Source organism: Oryza glaberrima, chromosome 4, assembly GCF_000147395.1.
Source record: "Oryza glaberrima chromosome 4, OglaRS2, whole genome shotgun sequence".
Taxonomy (NCBI): domain Eukaryota; kingdom Viridiplantae; phylum Streptophyta; class Magnoliopsida; order Poales; family Poaceae; genus Oryza; species Oryza glaberrima.
This window is the reverse complement of record NC_068329.1, coordinates 26,836,235-26,859,418: the sequence shown is the minus strand read 5'-3', so window position 1 is coordinate 26,859,418 and position 23,184 is coordinate 26,836,235. Positions and strand designations below refer to the sequence as shown.

Sequence of the window (23,184 nt, the reverse complement as noted above, 5' to 3'; positions counted from 1 at the left end):
TTAATCACGTGATAATGGACTGCTCCGTTTTCCGTGCTGAGGGATTGAGTTCTCAACCTTCTCTTACGAACGCACCCGCAGGCGTCTACCAGTGTATTTTTTATCTCCAAAAATACTATCTAACGAACATGGGTTTCGGGTGTACACTTCGTGCGGAAGTTTTTTATATGAAAGTTTTTTTAGATAGAAACTTTTTAAATTAAGGTTTTCGGAGAAAAGTTTTAAGAGATACACATGTGTAATCTCCGCTCTTCTCTCAGTAACTTTTTCTAGCACCAAGCATCAGAAGCAACACTCAGTCAGATTAATCCAACCATTTACACTTTAGATGCATTGTCATAAACAAATCTAGAAACTAAAAAAGAAATCCATCTCGTCGATTACCAATCCTAGATACCATTGGACTGCATTATCTTCCGGTAGTAGACTAAGGACCCGTTCCACTTCGATGAATATAAAGATTTTTCAGCGCACGATTACTCAAGTATTAATTATTATAAACTTAAAAAATATATTTATTAATATTTTAAAGAAACGTTTATATAGAACATTTTTACATAAAATATATAATTTAGCAATTTTAAAAATATGCTAACAAAAACCAATGTAAAATCTGTATATAAAAACGAACGGATCCTGACTAGCTGTGTAGGACTACGCACTGCATACGTATCGTGTGCAATGCGGCTCAACTTCTCTAAAATAATGCTTCTACAATAGTCACTACCATGTGGGCTCTAGAGCTAGTGGGACCCACGTGTTACGATCTCGTTCCCGTGCAATGCTCCGGCCGAGCAGATTCCATCGGTCCTCGGTCCCAGCAACGTTCATGTGCCTGGACATATGGAAAAGCCGAAATAAATGGCTCGGGTTGATCATGCATCGGCCTCGCCGTTGCTACAGATGCCGCCATGCCGGCGGAACGGAACAACCACCGCAGAATTTCAGGCTGCGTGGAAACTGATGGACGCCGTGCAACTTCCACATGCTTTTGCACGCTCGGTGCAGCTCACGGCTCTCGCGTGCCGTTCCTTTTTTTAACTGCAACACGGGGGTAAAAACATGTCACCGTCATGCTGCAGGCGTGACTGTAAGATCGAGTCATCTATCCAATCATCCAAGTCAATGCAAAGTCAGTATGACGCGCACGTACGTACAGAGATTGAAGGAGACAGAAGTCTGTACGGTGAACAGTGTATGCACATGAGCAACGCTAATGCTATAGGCATCTACGGGGGTGTTTGGGAGACTTTAGTCCCTTTTTTGGAGAGAGTCCCTCTCTCCAAACACCCCCTACGTTGATCATACTGCGCTGCATGGAAAATACTGGTGCCGTGCTTCTCTAAACGAACAATTGCAGGCTTGGCACTGGCAGATGCCTAGCTAGTGATGCTCTACTGAAACAGTGAAATGCGAAAATGGTATTGCACTCTGCAATGAAATCAAGACAAAATATGCAGTTGTGTTCGTAATATGTTGAACAAATAATTGGAGAAAGCACGGTAATTCTCGGTTATCGGGTATTCTTTTTCTTCAGAGAGTAACCACTCTGCGAAATACAGAATTCTGAAAATTACATGGCGCAGCTCTCTCACTAGAGTAATGGACATGTGACGAACACTTAATCAGGTCAACTTCTTGCTTGTTTTCCCAGCTCTGTTCACCTTTAGCTACATATCATCCATCATTTTCTATGCCTAGGTCTTCACTAGCCAGCCCATAATCCAAACTTGTTTACACCTTCCAAGAATCCAAATATCTAATGCATCCATCGCCGAGTTCGATGAGATCGATCTGAAAGTCTTTTGACCCTGGTGCTACTGTTCTGCATATAGCCTGCACTTGACCATGGCCGCACTGCCCCCTCACACACAGCAGTACATCACTCACTCACTCACTTCACAGTTTACACCACCGGCCGGAAGCCATGGCGCCGGCTAGGGCGCACCACCTCCTAGCCTGCCTGTTGGCTTCTGCGCTGCTCGCCGCTGCCACGCCGGTGACCGGCGGTGGGCTCATGACGGACCAGCTCGAGGTACTGTTTGGCCAGACGCAGCTGCTCAACGACAGCAATGGCGACCAGACAATTGCGCTGACGCTAGACCGCGTGATGGGGTCGGCGTTCAAGTCCAAGACCTCGTACCTCTTTGCAAGAATCGACATGGACATCAAGCTCGTCGCCGACGACTCCGCCGGCACCGTCACCACGATATACGTAAGTGACCATGAAACAGCAGCTGCACCTGCACAGTGACATGCATGTGCCAAATCGTCAGTTATATAGTTCTGCATTCTTGAGTAGCTTGTGATACATTGCGTGGTGCAGTTGATATCCGAGAAGGATTGGAACACCCACGACGAGATCGACCTGGAGTTCCTGGGCAACGTCACCGGGCAACCGTACACCCTGCATACCAACATCTTTGCCAACGGCGAAGGCGGCAGGGAGGTGCAGTACCGGCTCTGGTTTGATCCTACCCAGGATTTCCACACCTACTCCGTCATCTGGAACCCAGACGAGATCCTGTAAGCTGCATTTCAAGATAGTATGTTAATGGTGTAAAAATAGGCTTGTTGCGTTAGAACCGGTAAAAAAGCATTGAGCCAAATGTGTATGCCAGTGTCACTAAAGTCGGTGAATTGCAGGATCCTGGTTGACAACATGCCGATCCGGCAATTCAAGAACCACTTGGACTCCGGCGTGCCGTTCCCGATCTACCAGCCGATGAGGCTGTTTGGCTGCCTGTGGGACGCCGACGACTGGGCGACGGAGGGTGGCCGCATCAAGACCGACTGGTCGCAGGCGCCTTTCGTGGCATACTTCCGGAACTACACCGCCGACGGCTGCGTGCCGAGCTCTTATGCGTGGGTATGCGGCCAGGGCCCGGCCAGCAGCAGTGACTGGTTCGACCGGGGGCTGGACGACGTCAAGCAGCAGCAGCAGCTGAGGGAGGCCCAGGACAAGTACATGATCTACAACTACTGCAACGATCCCAAGAGGTTCCCCGATGGTTATCCAAAAGAGTGTGGGTTGCAGTAGGATAGAGGTGGCTCTGTATGCATGTGAGAAGTGCGTGAAATGTACCGAATCAATATTCCTTTTTTGAAGATTTTACTGGAATATTGAGATTGTTTCATTCTTTGCCCCGAGGAGGAAAAAGAGAGCAGAAAGTTTCAGAAAAAATTGAAGGTTTTCGATTTGAGTGTTTCGGTCTGAATGAAAATTTTCAAAAGCATTTGGAACTTTTCTATTGTTTTGAAAGTTTTTGTTATGCTCAGACACTCCTCCTGCCCCAGATCAGTTGGGTATCATGAGATACCTCAAGAACATGGGCCCAGAATGAAGTAAACTAATTCTGTAATGAATGAAAATAATGGTGACAAACAATTCATTACAGGAGAAAAGGTTGATAAAACTCATGACAAGAGTTTTGGTTCTTATCCATTCCATCAGTTGACTGTCAATCTTTCATGAGGACATATTCTAGTTTAGGAATCCTACTAGCACCTATTTTCCTAGTCTTGATAGTTTTAGGATTAGTCTATATACAACAATTTTTGCAGTTCCAATGTATAATGGGGGGGGGGGGGGGGGGGGGGTTGATTTTGCAGTCTGAACATCATTTGGAAGAAAAGGTAAAAGTATGAATGGCGCATGCCCCTGCTATATATAGCAAATCCACAAACAACCCACTTCCCCATCCGCTTACCACACTAAGTGCATGCACTCACAAATTTACCTTTTCTTTGCCTTAACCCGTTTTGCGCGGATGGCCCTTTACTTTTCCCCTCTTGTCCTCTCTCCGGACTCTGGGTCGTCGCTTCTCTCCCCACAAGGATTTTCCAATTTTCATTGCCATCAAGAACACACAGGCTTCAGGTAAGAGGGTCTATCTGCATTTGTGTTCTTTTATTTTTCATTCAATGACATTTTTTATGTTCCTATGATCCTTTTGTGTTCTCGGGTGTTATTTGTTGCCAACTATATCATAATGAGCTTTTGTTGGTGTTTGGGTGACCATTGTGATGTTTAAACTATGATCATATCATTCATCTTTTTCTTAAAAAAAAAAAAAACTTGTTTGCAGTTCCAGCATGATGTTAGCGTCGTTTTGAGACAAAATCAGGAAAGGCTCTTTCACAACATCAAGCATGTCAATTTCTATGAAAGATGTAGATCCGGCTTTCCGTGGAGTTGGACAAAAGGAGTATCCTCACTGCATTCTATTTCCAATATTTATTATGGCTTGGACACTTGATCTCACAGAAAATACATTTTGTGACCAAAGGATTATTACTGACTCACACACAAAAAATGTCAACATACGTAATCATGGATGGAATGATTGTTAACTGTTCTTGGCAACAAAATCATCCAACACAAGAGGCTAAGCATAATTGTTCCTGGATAATCTAAAAAAATAGGCAAAGCTGGAACAAAAGGCTATCATGAATTTATAATCTATTGCATCTATAAGAAAAAGTAGTTCCATAGCATCATAGGGTGACTAAACCAAACAAAAACAATGATGAAGTTAAAGTAAATACCAGTCAAATAAAACTAAGGTTAAGGGCTGCTGATTTATCCTCACAAAGTTAGACTTGGTCATCAACCCCCATGAGAATTGTAGCCCTCCACTATGTCGATCAGAGGAGTCTTTTGCACATGTATTGTACTCCTTAATTACCTTACAGTGGTTTGGAGGTATGGCGTATTGAAAACTTCAAGCCTGTTCCCGTGCCAACATCTTCACACGGAAAATTTTACATGGGTGATTCATATATCATCTTGAAGGTATGGTAGTATTCATTCCTTGTTATTCCTTTTCAACATTATTGGTGCATAATCGCAAACATAGATGATGTAATTCATCTTGAAACAAACATTACATGACATTATAAACTATTTTCTTTCTTTATCTTTTACCACACTAGATAATGCAATACTTAAGTCATTTTGGTGAACCACATGCTTCACTAACCATACCATTGTCGTCTTGATGCCACAATTTGTATAGTATATGGCTTCAAGTTTGTTCATGCATTATATGCTTACTGCACCATGTGTTTTGAACCTCATATTCGTCTTTCTTCCTATAGACGACAGCCTTGAAAAATGGTTCATTTCGCCATGATCTCCACTACTGGCTTGGAAAGGATACTAGTCAGGTAGACTCTCAAATAATCTGGCAGCACCTCACTTGACTTAGCTCTCCCAAGCTAACTATTAATACACAAATGCCTAATATTTGAAAGGACGAAGCTGGAACTGCTGCAATTCTAACTGTGGAGCTTGATGCTGCCCTTGGAGGGCGTGCTGTCCAGTACAGGGAAGTACAAGGCGGTGAAACTGAAAAGCTTCTCTCCTATTTTAGACCATGCATCATGCCACAGCCAGGAGGGGTAGCTTCTGGGTTCAATCATGTAGAGGTCAATCAGCAAGATCATGTTACCCGCTTATATGTGTGCCAAGGAAAGCATGTTGTTCATGTTAAAGAGGTAATCTATTGAAGTTGATCACTGCCTTTGTTTATGCAAAGGCTTGCTGGGTTTTTTATTCTTATGCTGCTTGTCATACAAACCAGGTTCCTTTTGTTCGTTCATCCCTTAATCACGAGGACATATTCATTTTGGATACCGCGAACAAAATTTTCCAGTTCAATGGCTCTAACTCATGCATTCAAGAGAGAGCAAAAGCTCTTGAAGTTGTGCAATATATCAAAGATACTTTCCATGAGGGCAAGTGCGAAGTTGCAGCTGTTGGTAAGCTTTTTTTTTTTGTTTATGTGCTTTTGCTTTGAATATTCAAAGTCACATTTAAAGCATTTGACAATCTGGATTCCTCTCATAGAGGATGGAAAGTTGATGGCCGATACTGAAGCTGGTGAATTTTGGGGTTTGTTTGGTGGTTTTGCTCCTCTCCCAAAGAAGACATCTTCAGAGGACAATGGGGATGATAAGGAAACTGTGACCAAATTGCTATGGTAATACTCAAGTCAAATCACTATCAATATTCCAATACCCGCATCAAGAAAGTGTTAGTTTTGAATGAGAAATAATTTGCAGTCAAATGATGATATTTTGAGATCAATTCTCTTAAAATTTATGAAACTGAATTAGTGATTTCTATTACTTCCTCCCAGTTTTAACGAAGGAACGCTGGAGCATATTAGTTTTGAATCTTTGGAGCATGAGTTACTTGAGACAAACAAATGCTACTTGTTGGACTGTGGAGCTGAAATGTATGTTTGGATGGGCAGAGGTACTTCTTTGCAAGTGAGAAAGGGTGCAAGTGAAGCTGCTGAGGTAATTTCTTATTGGCCATATGTGTATGAAGGTTCTGATTATTGGAAGCTGATTTTTTTTTATTGGTACTCTCCATTCAATTATAGTGTTATGAAACAAAAAGGGAACATCAAGGCAGAACTTGGCTACAGCAATACAACTTTTGTAAAAGTCCATTCATTTCCATCTTACAAATAAAAAAAAACTATTTGGCATGTATTCCAGTACTCAGCAAATGTACCACCTTACTGATATACCATGCTGACTTTTTTAAAAAAATATATATTCTTATGACCAAAACACAGGCACATTTCACATTTCACTTTGCTGTGTGTGTTTCTCTTACTTATTTACAGAAATTGCTCATTGATGAGAACCGAAAAGGATCAAATGTTATCAAAGTGATTGAGGGATTCGAAACAATCATGTTCAAGTCAAAATTTAACAAGTGGCCGCCTACTCCTGATTTGAAGCTGTCATCTGAGGATGGCCGAGGCAAAGTGGCAGGTGATTGCCTACAGACTCATTAGTTCAAGCGTGAAGTATTGCTAAAAGAGTATCCAATGTACACATTCATCATGTATATTCTTACTACAGCTCTACTCAGAAGTCAAGGATTGGATGTTAAAGGATTGATGAAGGCTGCTCCTGAAGAAGAAGAACCCCAACCTTATATTGATTGCACTGGTCATTTACAGGTTTTTTTTCGATAGCTGTTATGAATCTATATTGCTGTGAGCAACAATCCTTTTAAATTTGTTTGTCTACACATCATTTAGGGTGCTAGCTAGGTTTTGAAGTTGAGACCTGAAGCCTCTCAAACGCCAATGTACTCATGCAAAAATAAATTAATAGAGGGTAATCAACGAACACTATGGGTGTGTTTGGTTTGGGGACCAAGTGGGATGGGTTAGACCTATCCCAGTTTTTTAGGATGGGATGGTTCCAGTTGTGTGTTTGGTTTGTGGTATGGGATGGTTATAGTTTTTTGTTTGGTAAAAAGGATTGAGATGGGATGGGATGGACAATGTTGCGGACGAGGCGGCGACTGGTCATGGAGGCGAGGAGAGGCGCGGACTAGCGACGGCGGTCGGCCGCGGAGGCGGTCGCGGACGAGGCGGCAACCGGTCGTGGAGGCGAGGTGAGGCGCAGACGAGCGGCGGCCGGTCCCGGAGGCGACGAGGCGCGGACGAGCAACGGCGGCCGGTCGCGGACAAGGCGACGGCCGGTCGTGGAGGCGAACGCGGACGAGCGACGGCGGTCAGTCGCAGACGAGGCGGCGGCCGGTCGTGGAGGCGAGGCGAGGTGGAGGGAGCAGGCGGAGGAGGACGGAGCGGCGCCGGGGGAGGGAGCGGTGCCAGGGGAGGGACGGTGCCGCGGCGGAGCTGAGCGGGAGGCTGTGGGAGCTGACGACGAGCAGCGACGGTCGGTCGTGGAGGCGGTCGCGGACGAGGTGACGGCCGGTCGCGGAGGCGGAGGTCGACGCGGATGAGGCGGCGGTGTTGCGGCGGAGCCGAGCGGGAGGCTACGGGAGCTAACGCCGTGGGCTCCGTCGAAGTGGGATGGATTGGTCCGGCCGATTTTGGCGGACCGTTTCATCCTGGATCTGAGAGGAATATTCCTCTCCAGGGACCATCCCGTCCCACTCACCTCTCAACCAAACACCCCTAAAAGTGGGTTCATCCCATCCCATCCCATCCCATCCTTGCAACCAAACACTACCTATATGTATGCAAAGGCATCTAACTAAATCATGCAATCGATCTACACCCCTCTATCTTTGACAGTTTGATGTCCATCCTTGAGCTAACATTTTTACATTGCAGTCAACCAATTTATTTTAGTGAAGTTTGATGGTGATTGTACAGGTCTGGCGAGTAAATGGCGATGGCAAGACTCTTCTTTCATCTTCTGATCAATCAAAACTTTACACCGGAGATTGCTACATTTTTCAATACACATACACTGGAGATGATAAGGAGGAATGTCTTATTGGAACTTGGTTTGGGAAGAAGAGTGTTGAGGTAATATCTACGCACTAACTCTAGTTATGAAAAAATTGAAATAAACATACACATAGATTTATAGGACATATGTGCTAGGAACTAATTAAATATTTGTTGTGAAGTCATTAGCAAGGACTAAGGATAAAGTTAGCAGTCTGATGCTGTTAGCTGATTTTTTCTAGATTGATAGGACAACAGAGAGGTTTGCGTAATGTGGTAATTGTTTAACTACTGTATGATAAATTCAAGTTTCTGCATGTGGGCGATCTTAATTACTTTCAGGAGGACAGGACATCGGCAATTTCACTAGCTAGCAAGATGTTTCAGGCTGCAAAATTCCAGGCTGCCCAGGTAACCTGTCCATTGTCCATATATGACATATTACATCACATTATCACTCTAATTCATTGGTGCTTCCATGCAGGCTCGCCTCTATGAAGGGAAAGAACCGATTCAATTTTTCGTCATATTTCAGAGTCTTCAAGTTTTTAAGGTTTTTCTTCTACTCAGTAGATAAGTCAATATCCTTGAGTGGATCTGACAGAGTGACTGTTAGATATATATAACAATTTGACACTTAATCCCTCTCCCCCTCACACCGGCTTTCTAATGTAGGGTGGACTTAGCTCTGCATACAAGAACTTTATTGCTGTAAATGGTACCGATGACGACACTTACGTTGAAGGTGGGCTTGCTCTCTTCCGGATTCAAGGCTCAGGATCAGAAAACATGCAAGCAATTCAAGTTGATGCAGTAAGTGCAAAGGCATCTGTTTGGTCCAGACATATGCGAGAGCGTAATTCTTATATTGTTATCAATGGTTTCATCTCTATGATCCTTTTTTACTAGGTGTCTTCGTCATTAAATTCATCCTACTGCTACATTCTACACAATGGAAACACTGTGTTCACATGGACTGGGAACCTTACAACCTCACTGGATAATGACTTGGTTGAGAGACAGCTAGATGTAATTAAGGTGTGAATCACTTATTGCGGAAAATATTAATCTTTATACCCATGCAGTTTTCCTGACACTTGGTATGCTCCTATACATTTAAATCCTTGATTGAAATCTTACAGTAGGTTTTCATATTAATTAGCAAAATGCAGTTTGAATATCGTAGAAAAGAAGAGAAGGCTATATAGTTGATCATGATGCGACCAGATTATAACCATGTAGATTTATTAGATACATATTAACTATATGAGAGATACAACTATAATTAAGTTGTGAATCACTTATTGTGGAAAATATTAATCTTTATACCCATGCAGTTTTCCTGACACTTGGTATGCTCCTATACATTTAAATCCTTGATCGAAATCTTACAGTAGGTTTTCATATTAATCAGCAAAATGCAGTTCGAATACGGTAGAAAAGAAGAGAAGGCTATATAGTTGATCATGATGCGACCAGATTATAACCATGTAGATTTATTACATACTCCCTCCGTCCCTAAATGTTTGACGCTGTTGATTTTTTAAAATATGTTTGACCGTTCGTATTATTAAAAAAAATTAAGTAATTATAAATTATTTTCCTGTCACTTGATTCATTGTTAAATATACTTTTATATATATATATATATATATATATAATTTTACATATTTCACAAAAATTTTGAATAAGACGAATGGTCAAACATATTTAAAAAAGTCAATAGCGTCAAACATTTAGGGATGGAGGGAGTACATATTAACTATATAAGAGATACAACTATAATTTTAGAAATAAAAGCAAGAATTTTGCGAGGCGTTCATCTAGCTTGTTGTAACTTTATGTGCATGTGGATATATACAAGTCTAGTAGTTATGTATGGTTATTGGATGCTTGTCATCCTCACAAGTCATAATCATTCTTCTTGATATCATGGCTTATCTGGCTTATGTTTTTTGCCTATGTTCTGAAACAATCTTAGCTTTGATATATGGGTAATTTTACCATCCTTGAAAAGGTAACAGGAGGTACCACCATTTCCGGTGTAAAACTGGGTATCTCCAGGTATAAGGTACCTGGGTACCAAAATTTTTAGCGTAAAATTTAGGTACCTTGAGGTACTTTCTCAAGGACCGTAAAATTTCTGATGGTATACATGTCCACTGAACATTGATACAACTTCTTTTTTGTGCTTCTCTTTTACATGATACAGCCAGATCTGCCATCCAGGTCACAAAAGGAGGGGAGAGAAACCGACCAATTCTGGGAACTCTTAGGTGGAAAATCCAAGTATTCAAACAAAAAAATAGGAAAAGAAAATGAAAGCGACCCTCATCTTTTCTCATGTATCTTATCCAAGGGTAATCAAAAACAAATTATTGAATGTTTTGATATGGTCTACTTAGTGGGATTACCATTTCAACATCTATTGACATTTTTGTTTTTTTCTGCACTTCAAATGTTTTGCTGGTGGGGTTTCATGAAGAAAATCTAAAGGTCAGAAAAAAAAACTGACGCATAGCTTTTTCCCCCCCTAAGCGTGCTCTCCATGTGTCTAATGCCAGTCCTTCCTTTGAAATCTACATGATCAGGTCAAGGAAATACACCACTTTACTCAGGATGACCTGATGGCAGAAGATATTTTCGTTCTAGACTGCCGCACCGACTTGTTTGTTTGGGTTGGACAGGAGGTGGATGCCAAATTGAGATCACAAGCGATGGACATCGGTGAGGTATTAACTAAAGTTACTTGATCCGTCTATTCTAATTAGAAATCACGTTTTCTGTTTGGCATCTTAATTCATTTTCTCACTGTAACTATGCTAGAAATTTCTTCTACATGATTTCCTTATGGAAAATCTCTCGCAAGACACACCAATTTTTATTGTTACAGAAGGAAGTGAGCCACAGTTTTTTACTAGGTTCTTCACTTGGGACTCAGCAAAATCGCTGGTAAGTAATTATATTTAGATTCAAGATCAGTTTTTGTTCTATGGTGATTAGATGAGCGCCCAAACATACCCCCCATTTTGGTTTTCTCACATCTACTCTTTCTTTCTTTTTTTGTCGCAGATGCATGGCAGTTCATACCAGAGGAAGCTTGCAATAGTAAAGGGTGGAGCAACTCCATCGCTTGATGTAAGTCTCAACATAGTGCTCAAGTAGCATATTGATAGAATGCGGTCCTTATTGCTTGTAAAAAGTCACTCTCTTTATCATTTTTGCTATTTGTTGATACTTGTGCTTAGCTGTGCACATATGCATGTGATAATTACTTGGTTGTACCAATGAGCCATTGTTAAACTCTTGGTCATCTGATTAACAAACCAAACTGCCATGTTGAGTGTAAGTTTGAAATATGGGTTCCAAGTGGCTAACATTTGATGAGATTTCATTTTTCTTGTCCAGTTGTATATATAGTTGCATCATTTATATACAGTTCATGTTTGGTGATGTACTGTCCTACCAATGCCTTTCAGCCAGGGAAATTTGGCCTCTGTTTCAATCTTTGGGGTTTTACACTTAATGGCCTCTCTTTCAATCTATATTGTGATTTACACTTAATGGCCTCTCTTTCAATCCATATAGATTACCTTACATATATATATTCTTTATGCGTTGCCAGAAACCTAAAAGGCGAACACCAGCGTTTTCAGGAAGGAACGCAGGACAAGATAAATCTCAGCAGCGCACAAGAAGTATGTCCCACAGCCCAGAACGTCACCGTATTCGAGGAAGATCTCCAGCTTTCACCGCAATAGCTTCTGCCTTTGAGAACCCAAGTACCCGGTATCTTTCCACCCCTCCCCCTGCTGTCAAGAAGCTTTTCCCAAGATCCGGAGGGTCTGAATTGCCAAAGACATCATCCAAACAATCAGCTATCAATGCTCTCACCAGTGCTTTCGAGGGTCCTACGAAAAGTACAATACCTAAGTCTGTAAAAGGTACTCTATCACCTATTATGCTAGAATACGGAAGGCAAGTGTTCAGTTGTCTTATAATTTTCCTTTATGAATTTCTGCAAAATTAAGCGAGCCCCGAGGCAGAGAAGGCAATACAGGAGGAAGGCTCAACGATCGGTGAAAGTGAAAATGAGCCAGAAGATGATGAGAACAGCACAATCTACCCATATGAACGTTTGACCACCACATCTGATGATCCTGCTCCTGACATTGATGTTACCAAGCGAGAGGTGATCAACTAATTTTTCCACTTGGTATTCTCTCCTGATGTTGTAAGATGAACACAATAATATGTACTATTTTCAACTGAATGCAGGTCTACTTATCATCAGTTGAGTTCGCAGAGAAGTTTGGCATGACAAGGGCATCATTCAAAAACCTTCCAAAATGGAAGCAGAACAGGCTAAAGTCTGATCTCCAGCTCTTTTAGCTCAACTCTGAGGAACAGCCCCTTGTCCTCGCCTTGAAGGCATCACCCATTTTTGAGGGCACGCAATTTCCGTGCCATTCTCGAGTTCTTCTCTTCACCTATTTTGGCCTGCTATTGCTCTAGGATCACCCTGCTCTTTCTGCAGTAGCAAGTAGGTCTTTTGGTAGTGTTTTTCTTTTCCCTTTATTGATATAGAGTGCTCATGAATGTTCTGTTGTGAGCCTCGCATTTTTGTGCCGCTACAAAATTTTTTTAAGAAAAGGTCTATTTATTGTCTCTCAACTCTCATCATCATCTCTCAACTAATGAGGAGAGAGCAAGGGCATCACTATTCTCTAATTCCACAAATTCACAAGTTCTACTGACAACAACACCATTCCACAGTTCAACAAGTTCATCGATATGGCACGAAATTCCGTTGCTAAACGGAATAGATACGCGCAGGAGCAGAACCACAATCAAATAACGCAGTCCACTTCACGCATGCAAGCAACGGAAATTAGGGTGAATAGAGGGGATCGAGTTCTGACCTTCAACCGGTTGGCTGCCGAGTGCCGAGGCAGTCCTGGTTGCAGGAGTTCGGCGGCGGGGCGAAGGACTCCGGTGGTTGTGGCAACGCCAGCGGAGAAGCCCCGGGCGGAGAGGGGAGCTCGACTCGAGCGAGCTGCTTGCCGTTGCCGTACTGACGGACCGCGTCCACGGCACCCGTGTCAGAATCACACCAAAACACCCCCGAAATGGAATTGACGAACACGCTCTCTCTTAGATTTGTGGCCACCGCAAGACAAGAAAAACTAGGGTTCTAAGCTAAGTACTAGGGTTAATGATCTTCGATAGCTTTTCCATTCATCACACCGGGTTATATACCCCCAGGCATCTCAGGTTTTATTTTACAGAGCAGCGAGTGAGACAGAGGAAGCAGAGTAAAAGCAGCATCGCGCAGGCGACGACAAACAGAAACAGTAAATAGTACAACAAAGCGATCACAGCCGTAAATGCACCACGGTAATTTGGAATAGCCTCATCTCTACCGTTCATCTTCATTAAACGACGTCACCCAACCGGTATCCCACTCTAACTCTGAACTTTTGAATTTTTAACTGAAACTTCTGAAACTCTTCTCCATTTCTTCTTTGAAATCTCCATCTCTGACAATCCAATCCCCTTGAGCACGACCTTGTCCTCAAGGTCGAAAATGTGGAAACGTTGCTTGAATAAAAGCAGAGTCCTCCCAGGTAGCATCCTCAGGAGTTAGATTTTCCCAGTGAACAAGCCATTGAGTGACCGGCTCATTTCTTCTTGGAACTACCCTTCTTGCTAGTACAGCGACAGGTTCAGTCTTGATGTTACCATCTTCATCCACCAATGGAAGATTAGGAAGTGGTACAGCCAAATTTCCCACATGTTTCTTCAGCTGGCTTATGTGGAACACTGGATGTATTCCAGCTTCCTCCGGTAACTGCAGATGGTAAGCCACTTTCCCAATTCTTTTCAGGATTCTAAATGGCCCATAGAACTTTGCACGAAGCTTCAGTGATCCCCTCAAGCCAAAAGCGTTTTGTCTATAAGGTTGCATCTTTAGATACACCATGTCTCCCTCCTGAAAACTTCTTTCAGACCTAAGTCTGTCTGCAAATTTCTTGATTCGATTCTGAGCCCTCAACAAGTTATCTTTCAATCTCAACATCAACTCTTCTCTCTGTTGAGCAGTGATTCTGATTTCTTCAGTTACATTTCCAGGGATAGCTTGCTCCCCATTCTGAGGTGGATGTACACCATATAGTGCTTCATACGGTGTGACCTGTAGAGAGGTGTGATAAGAAGTGTTATACCACCACTCAGCAGTAGGCAACCACTTGTGCCAGTCTCTAGGTTCTTGGAACACCATGCATCTCAGATATGCCTCCACACATTGATTTACCCGTTCTGTCTGCCCGTCAGATTGTGGATGGTAAGAAGTGCTGAACCTCAAAGTAGTTCCCATGGATTTGAAGACATTCTGAAAGAGATCACTAGTGAATATTTTGTCCCTGTCGAAAACAATCACCAGTGGCATGCCATGCAACCTATAAACATTTTCCATAAAGATCTGCACAACATCTTGGGTATCATAGGGATGAGACATTGCAATAGGCATATTTGGTCAACCTATCCACCACTACTAGGATTACATCTTTGCCTTGAGACTTTGGCAGCCCTTCAATAAAATCCATAGAAATATGTGTCCAAGCCATTTCAGGTATTTGCAGAGGATCTAGAAGACCAGGAGAATGAACATGCTCAGCTTTTGTAATCTGGCAAGTGGGGCATTCAGAGACAATTTTCTCCACTTCCTTCTTAAGCTGTGGCCAATAGAAAATCTTCTTGATTCGGTGGTAAGTGACTTTAACTCCAGAATGACCCCCAAAAGCTGATTTGTGGAAAGCTTGTATCAGTTTGTTCCTGATATCAGTAGTACTGCCAACATATATCCTGTTTTTGTATCTTAGTATTCCAGCACCCAAAGAAAAATTGCTAGATTCTTCATTTAGTTCCTCCCCATCCACCAATTTCATATATTGGGCATCATTTAGATAACTGCTCTTCACATCCTCTATCCATTTAGGATAGACCAATGTGATTGCATAGCATTTTTCCTTCTCTTCCACTTCTTTGGTGTCTCTCCTTGATAATGCATCAGCTGCTGCATTTTCTTTCCCTTTTTTATATTCAATGTTATAGTCAAACTCCAGGAGTTTCAACAATAATTTGTGTTGTATTCCTTCTGAAAGTTTATGTGTAGCCATATACTTAAGACTCTGCTGATCAATTCTTATAATCACTTGATTACCCAGCAAATAATGCCTCCATTTTTTAAGTGCTTCCAAAATGGCAATTGCTTCTTTTTCATAAGTGGATGACCCTGCTGCTCTCTGCCCCAGAGCTTTGCTATAATAAGCTATTGGTCTGCCCTCTTGCATTAGTACTGCCCCAATGCTTGAACCACAAGCATCTGTTTCCAATACAAACGGTTTGCTGAAATCAGGAAGAGCTAATACTGGACAAGTAGTCATAATCTTCTTTAGTTGGTCAAAAGCCTTCTGCTGTACAGGACCCCAATGGAAATTATCCTTCTTTAATAAATCATGTAATGGTCTACAGATAGCACCATACCCCTGAACAAATCTTCTGTAGTAACCTGTCAATCTCAAGAAGCCCCTTAACTTAGTTATATTCACTGGGACTGCCCATTCTAGAACATCTTTAATTTTGCTGGGCTTGGTTGCCACTCCTTCTCCTGATACTATATGCCCCAGATATTCTACACTTGGTGCTGCAAATGTGCATTTACTCCTCTTAGCATATAACTTGTGGGATCTCAAAATAGATAGGACACACTGCAATTGTTTTTCATGCTCTTCCAGATTTTTGCTGTAAATCAATATGTCATTGAAGAATACCAGTACACATTTTCTCAACATCTTCTCAAAAATTTGATTCATTAGAGCTTGAAAGGTGGCTGGTGCATTTGTTAGCCCAAATGGCATAACCAAGTACTCAAAATGACCCATATGAGTTTTAAAGGCAGTTTTAGGTATATCACTTTCCACCATCCTGATTTGATGGTACCCTGATCTCAGATCCAGTTTGGAGAATACCTTAGCACCATTCAACTCATCTAGCAAGTCCTCTATAATTGGCATAGGAAACTTGTTCTTAATAGTTCTTGCATTCAATTGTCTATAGTCCACACACATTCTCCAGCTGCCATCCCTTTTTCTGACCATAACAGCTGGTAAAGAATAAGGACTCAAATTGGGCCTAATCTCTTCAGACTCCAGGAGTTCCTTTATATTTTCCTCCATTGCATTCTTCTGCTGGTGTGGTACTCTATATGGTCTCTGATTAAGGGGTTCAGCTCCCATCTTAAGTGGGATAGCATGATCATATTCTCTTCTGGGTGGTAACCCCTTGGGCTCAGCAAAAACATCTGCAAATCCAGCTAGGATAGTTGCTACAGAATCAGGGACTGGCACATTCTCCATCTCCAAAGTCTTGAGAGTATGTACTTCAATTACAAACCCCATAACATTTTTGTCCAGCATTTTGTTCATCTTTTCAAACTTGATCAACACTTTTCCACCAGGTGCAGTATAGTCTTTGAATTAATATTTTGCCCTTTGTAGGTTACTGTCAGAGTTCTCTGCTTCAAGTCCAAATTAATTGGACTGTGCTCATATATCCAGTCTGCCCCCAAAACAATATCATACCCCTTTAAAGGAATCAACTGGAATGCTTTACCGAAAAGATATCCCTGGACCTTGTACTGGATCACCTCGGTTTTAGCTATGGAATTAAGTATTCCTCCCCCAGCTACCATGACTCTATTGTGGTCAAATTCTATGATTTCACACCCACTTCTCAATGCAAATTCATAATTCATGAAGGTATTAGTGCTACCACTGTCAACCAATGCCACAGCTTTCCTTCCTTTAACATAGGTAATCAAAGAGAATGTATTGATTCCATATGTACCCTGTATTGCATGAGTAGAAATCTGCATCAGTTGTTCTTCATTATCATCTTCTTTCTTAGCAGGACTTCCAGGTGCTGTTTGATATTCCCCTTCCTGGTTTTCTTCAGGACTTCCTGATTCCTCTTCTTCATCCTCTACTTCTTCCATCATATGTATCACCTTCCCTGTCCTGCACTTATGCTGGTAAGACCATGGTTCCTTGCAGTACCAACAAGTTTTCTTTTCCCTCTCTCCTCCAGTATTTGCCCCCTTCTGTCCTACATTCTTGTTATTATTGAAACCTCCTGATTGAAACTGGGGTTTACTCTTGTTAAATCCCCCTTGAGCATTTCCCCTTTTTGCAAGACTGGCCTTCTCATAAACTTTTGCATACTAGTACCCTGCTAACAAACTTTGTGGTTTTTGCCCACACACATCATGTTTGATATCAGCTCTAAGACCCCCAATAAAGCAGCTCAAAATATAAGACTCAATCAGATAGGGATGATCCCTTTTAACCAATGCAACACTATCCTCAAATTTATCAATATAATGCATGACAGAACCAGTCTGCCTCACATTCTACAACTGCTCCACAGCTTCGTGTGCATTTGCCTCAGTAAACCTATCTGAAATCATCAAGTAAAATTGGGGCCAATTAATATAATGCCATGGTATCCCAAGATTTCTAAACCACTTCCCAGCTCTTCCTACCAAGTGCCCTGTGGCTAAATTCACCCATTGCTCTACTGGTGTTCCTGTCATTTCAAAGAACTTCTCGCATTGTTGTAACCACCCAATAGCATCTTCTCCATTAAATATTGTTAACTCCAACCTCTGGCTTCTTAGTGTCATGTCAGCATATGGATTAGGCATCCCACCAAACAGATGTCTGGGTCCTTCTGGCCAAACAGGTCCTCCTCCATTTGCCATATGTATCCCTGTAGCATTCAGATGAGGTCTGGCTGTTGGCTGCATCTGCGGATACCTCCATGGCTGGTTTGTTTCTATTCCATAATGATTCATTCCCACATCCTCCTGAGACTCCACTCCATGTATATTTAACCCCCCAGGTAAATGACCAGCCTGAGTTCTAGTAGCTGAAGTGAATATTGGTGCTGAGGTGAATATTGGTGCAAAATTTGGGTTAACAGTGTTTGGCTCAATAGAAAAATTCACATGTCCAACAGAAGGAACAGCACCAGACATGTGTATTGGAAAAATTGGTGGAAGACTTGTTGATGGAAAAACACTTCCCATACCAGCATGTATCTGACTGGAAGGAATTGCATTAGTTGAGTTTACTTGAGTCTCATCAGCAGTTTGAGGTAGAGTCACTCCTGACTGCATTCCTCCCGTAGATAAAATTGGTGCCACTGATGAAAATCCAGGGGGAACTGATGGTGCAATCAAAGCCCCTGTCCCAGTAGCAGCCTGTGCTCCTGCAGATACACTTGCACCAGCCATAGCCTGGGTCCTTGCAGATCCACCTGCACCAGCCGTCCCACTAGTACTCGCACCAGCAGAGTGAAATCCAGGTAGAGCTGTGCAAATACTCTTCAAAAGGTCCTTGATTTCTCCCATCTCACCTCTCAGATTACTCAGATCTGTCATCTCCCGCCTAAGCTGCAGGATCTCAGCTCTAGCGTCAAATCCATCCACACTATCCAAACTGTTAACGGACCTGGTGCGAGCCAGCATGTTCACTGACAACGAAATTCGGCTTGAGGGTTATCTCCAAGATTCACCCTCTTCCCTTTTTGATCTCGTCGTCGCAGGTCTACCGCCGCCAGAGTCAGGTCGAAAGCTCTGGAGATTTTACAGGGAATACACATCAAAGTGATTCCCCAACCCTCGCTTGTCGATCTGTCTCACTTCTACTCGCCTCCGGTTCGAATTGTATAGGCTTCTGGGATTTTATGAGAGGAATTCGCAGATCCTCCCAACCTTCACCTTACAAATTGAGAGCCAAGAATCAGCTGTGCTCTGATACCCTTGTCAGAACCACACCAAAACACCCCCGAAATGGAATTGACGAACACACTCTCTCTCAGATTTGTAGCCGCCGCAAGACAAGAAAAACTAGGGTTCTAAGCTAAGTACTAGGGTTAATGATCTTCGATAGCTTTTCCATTCATCACACCGGGTTATATACCCCCAGGCATCTCAATTTTTTTTTACAGAGCAGCGAGTGAGACAGAGGAAGCAGAGTAAAAGCAGCGAGTGAGACATGGTCGCGGCGGCGCGCCGCCGCTGCGCCGAGAAATCCAAGGAGACAGGGTGCGTTTTGCAAAATTACAGGGTTGCTACTACTACTAGGGTGCTCCGTGAAAAAACTTCCTTTACAAATAAGTCCCCCGCGTATAACCCGCGACCCATTTGGGGGTAAAACGAACAGCCACCGGCCCATCCCCTCGTGGCCGACTAAGATAGAGCCCAGTCTACTAGACTTTGGAATAAGTCCACTTTGACTCCCTTAAAAGTGACCCGAATCTAATCCATGACCCTCAACCGTAAAACCAGATAGGATGACTCCCCGAACTATTCAAACCAGTGCAATTTGACTCCCTCAGTGGTTTTGGATGGCGGTTTTGCTGACGTGGCGTTGACGTGGCGATGTTGACCTGATCTGTGTTGTTGATGTGGCGCTTATATGGCATTAAAATAAAAAACTGTATGGGCTCCATTCGTCATTCACATGGAAAAAAAATTGCGAGGCCCACATGTCATCATCTATCTATCCTCTATCTATCCTCTATCTGGAGCGGCGGCAGCGGCAGGGTGAGGGCCGGCGCGGAGGAAGGAACTTGAGCGGGTCGAGCGGCGGCTTCGGCAGCGACGGCAGAGAGCCGGAGGAGAGGCGGTGGAGCGGCGACGGCCTCAGCTCGCCGGGGAAGGTGGGGGCGTCCGGCCTGTGGCCTCCCCCACTATGGTGCCGCGCCAGGCTGGGACGAAGGAGAGGGCTAATGCAGACGGCGAAGCCTGAGACGCCGCCGGCCCCAGCCGTGCCTCCCGATCTGCGCCGGCAGGGGGTGCCGCTTCTGTTTCTTTCTGCCCGGAGAACATGCATGTGCACAGCGTTGCCTAGCAGATGCAAGTGCAGCGCCGGTGTGGGGTAGCAATGCGCAGCCGCCATGGAATCTAGTCGAATTTTGGCAGGACCAGCAGCTGTAGGACGAATCCGTCCTACCAACGTGGTCCACCTGAGTCCTGCAGATCTTGAGGTCGTGGACTGGTCTGATTTTTTTCTTTGTGGTCACTGTTTGCAAGGTCTTGAGGTCGTGGACAGCTACTTCATCACCGAGGACAACGTCGGCATGCTGAAGCTCGCCAAGGAGGCCAACAGCATCTTGGTTCGTTGATCAGCGCATCGACTCATGTTACCAATTCGCCTATGAAAATTGCTAACATCTAACCGTGACATCCTGTGATTAATTGGTACAAGCAGTTTGACTGCCGTATCCCGCGCCGGAGACGGTGGGTTGCGCAGTGGTGCACTCAAACGGCCACATCGCGGCAGCCATGTCCACGGGCGGGCTGATGAACAAGATGACCGGGTGCATCGGCGACTCGCCGTTGATCGGGTCGGGGGAAGGCAAGGCCATCATACGCTCCACGTTGGCGCGCGCCGTCGCCGCCGTGATGGAGTTCAGGGGCGCCGGGCTGCAGGAGGCCATCGACTACTGCGTCAAGGAACGGCCGGACGAAGGGTTCATCGGGCTCATCGCGGTGTCCGGCACCGACGAGGTGGCGCACGGGTTCAACTGCACCGGCATGTTCAGCGGATGCGGCTGCAAGAGAAAAGAGAGAGAAGGGAGAGAGAGGGGGAGGAAGAAGGTTGGTGAGAGAAAGGATGACATGTGGGTCCCACAATATATTTTGTGTGTAAATGACAGACGGGTCCCACAAAATATTTTTCATTGTAATGCCACATAAGCGCCACGTGGGATGAAGACCGGGTCAATACCGCCACGTCAACAAAACCGCTCAGGGAGTCAAATTGCACTAGTTTGAATAGTTCAGGGAGTCATCCTATCCGGTTTTACGGTTGAGGGTCACGGATTAGATTCGGGTGACTTTTAAGGGAGTCAAAGTGGACTTTTTCCACTAGACTTTCACCCACAGCTCGAAGGCCCATTCTACCTACCTCTCGAAAGCCAAGGCCCAAATCTTATCCTACAGCGACCAACCAAAACGTACTAAACTGAAGGTACCCGCCAACCAAAAACCAATCTCTAAACGCCAAACTGTAACTCCTTAATCCATTCTCGTTTTTTTTTCTGTCAGCTGGATAGGGACGTCTACTACTCCCCTCCGTCTCATAATATAAGTAATTTTAAGTTTTTGTTTGCACTGTTTAACTACTCGTATTATTAAAAAAAATTAAAATTATTATTTATTTTTTGTTACTTATTTTATTATCCAAAGTATTTTAAGCATAACTTTTCGTTTTATATATTTGCACAAATTTTTTAAATAAGCAAGTAAAAACTCAAAATCTCTTAGAGTAAATTTCACAAAACTACATGTTTTTTTTTCAAGTTGCATAAAACAACACATATTTTGATACTTGGCACTTTAGTACATATATTTTGGTAATTTAGTTTCACAAAACCACACTATTGATGAATAGATTCACCCGTGAGATGACGTGGTTGTTCCATCTAAGATGAGGATGTTACATCCTATTAATTTCATGCGATGGCTGGTAATAGGATGTCATGTCCTCGTCCTAAGTGAAACAACCACGTCATCTCGCGAGTGAATCCATTCATTGATAGTGTGGTTTTGTGAAACTACACTACCAAAATATATGTACTTATTAAGGGCTTATTCGGTTCACAGGATTTCCAAATCACAGGAATAGGAAAAATGTAGGAATAATTTAGGAATGCACGTGCAAAACAAAGGATTGGAACACAGGAATTTTTCCTCCACCGAGCTAAACAAAAGAGGATAGAGTAGATGTTTTCATTCCTATGGAATTAGTACATTTTGGAGGATTTTTAGAGGATTGGAATAGTGTTCCTATGGAAAATTTTTCTTTGAATCCTACAAACCGAATGCATGAATAGTGCTTATTCCAAAGGAATTAAGATTTCCTTTAGGAATCCTTCAAAACGAATAAGGCCTAAGTGTCAAGTGTCAAAATGTATGTGGTTTTCTGTAACTTAAACAACAAAATGTGTAGTTTTGTGAAAATTACTCAATCTCTTATACGGAGGGTGTAATTATTTGTTTCATGCTCAGAATTCAAAAGTGTGGCTGTTATTCTAATCTCCCACGAGTCCACGACACGATGCCGCACGGTTGGCCGTTGCCCCGAGACCAGCGTTTTGTCCATGCGTACGTGTCAAACCTCCACCTAACCATGACGCGACCACGGACGGCGACGCTGGCATACCGCCAAAGGCTAACGTCTCCGTCGCCGTCTCGGCGAGCAATTCCCCCAGCCCCCGCTCGTGTAGTCGTGTGGGCGCGGCGCGGACGTGACGTGCGTCGGCGCGCGCCCCTGCAGGTGGGTCAATCTCAATCCCTTTGCTCAATTGCTCCAAGTGTCGGCGCGCGCGCGGTTGCTGCTGGGTCCGCGCGTCGTGGCGGCGCAGGGATCGGACACTTGTGAGGCGCGAGCGGCTGCAGCTCGACGCGACGTGACGTGGCCGTTGTTTGGGACCGGCGGTGATAGTGCTACCTCCATCCTAAAATAAGTGTAGCCGTGAGGACACGTTTGACCGATCATCTTATTTAAAAATTTTATGAAAAAATTGAAAAAAAATAGTCACACAATAAATAATATTTATATTTTATTATCTAATAACAATAAAAATACTAATTATAATTTTTTTTAAATAAGATGAACAGTCAAGACATAAATAGTACAGAACTACATTTATTTTGGAACGGGGAGTAGATTGCTAGTACTACCATGTCGACCTTTTTCTTGGCTGAGATGAACTGCCTCTGCCATAGGTTGTTTTGACCGTTTGTACCCATTTTGTACATTGGTTTTAGAGAAATCACGTTCTCAATGCCGATGCATGAACTGTGAAGGGAGAAGCGTACAGA

The 23,184-nt window shown here is 43.3% G+C and overlaps 2 protein-coding genes and 1 pseudogene across 2 annotated transcripts; all 3 read left to right on the top strand.

The window, feature by feature from the left end:
- Positions 1 to 1,912: 1,912 nt before the first annotated feature.
- Positions 1,913 to 3,316, top strand: LOC127770546 (probable xyloglucan endotransglucosylase/hydrolase protein 25). The gene is made up of 3 exons (XM_052296305.1): positions 1,913 to 2,215; positions 2,327 to 2,526; positions 2,647 to 3,316. The coding sequence occupies exons 1-3, from the start codon at positions 1,928 to 1,930 to the stop codon at positions 3,038 to 3,040; spliced, it is 882 nt and encodes a 293-aa protein (XP_052152265.1). The 5' UTR covers positions 1,913 to 1,927; the 3' UTR covers positions 3,041 to 3,316.
- Positions 3,317 to 3,748: 432 nt separating this feature from the next.
- On the top strand, positions 3,749 to 12,906 carry LOC127770545 (villin-4). The gene is made up of 23 exons (XM_052296304.1): positions 3,749 to 3,880; positions 4,089 to 4,208; positions 4,696 to 4,795; positions 5,101 to 5,169; positions 5,257 to 5,499; positions 5,586 to 5,763; positions 5,852 to 5,984; positions 6,144 to 6,306; positions 6,642 to 6,792; positions 6,883 to 6,983; positions 8,154 to 8,309; positions 8,574 to 8,642; positions 8,716 to 8,784; positions 8,907 to 9,044; positions 9,141 to 9,269; positions 10,444 to 10,591; positions 10,717 to 10,727; positions 10,823 to 10,963; positions 11,058 to 11,183; positions 11,304 to 11,369; positions 11,857 to 12,175; positions 12,263 to 12,423; positions 12,510 to 12,906. The coding sequence occupies exons 2-23, from the start codon at positions 4,153 to 4,155 to the stop codon at positions 12,621 to 12,623; spliced, it is 2,841 nt and encodes a 946-aa protein (XP_052152264.1). The 5' UTR covers positions 3,749 to 3,880; positions 4,089 to 4,152; the 3' UTR covers positions 12,624 to 12,906.
- Positions 12,907 to 20,252: 7,346 nt separating this feature from the next.
- On the top strand, positions 20,253 to 21,413 carry LOC127770925 (probable isoaspartyl peptidase/L-asparaginase 2; annotated as a pseudogene).
- Positions 21,414 to 23,184: the final 1,771 nt, after the last annotated feature.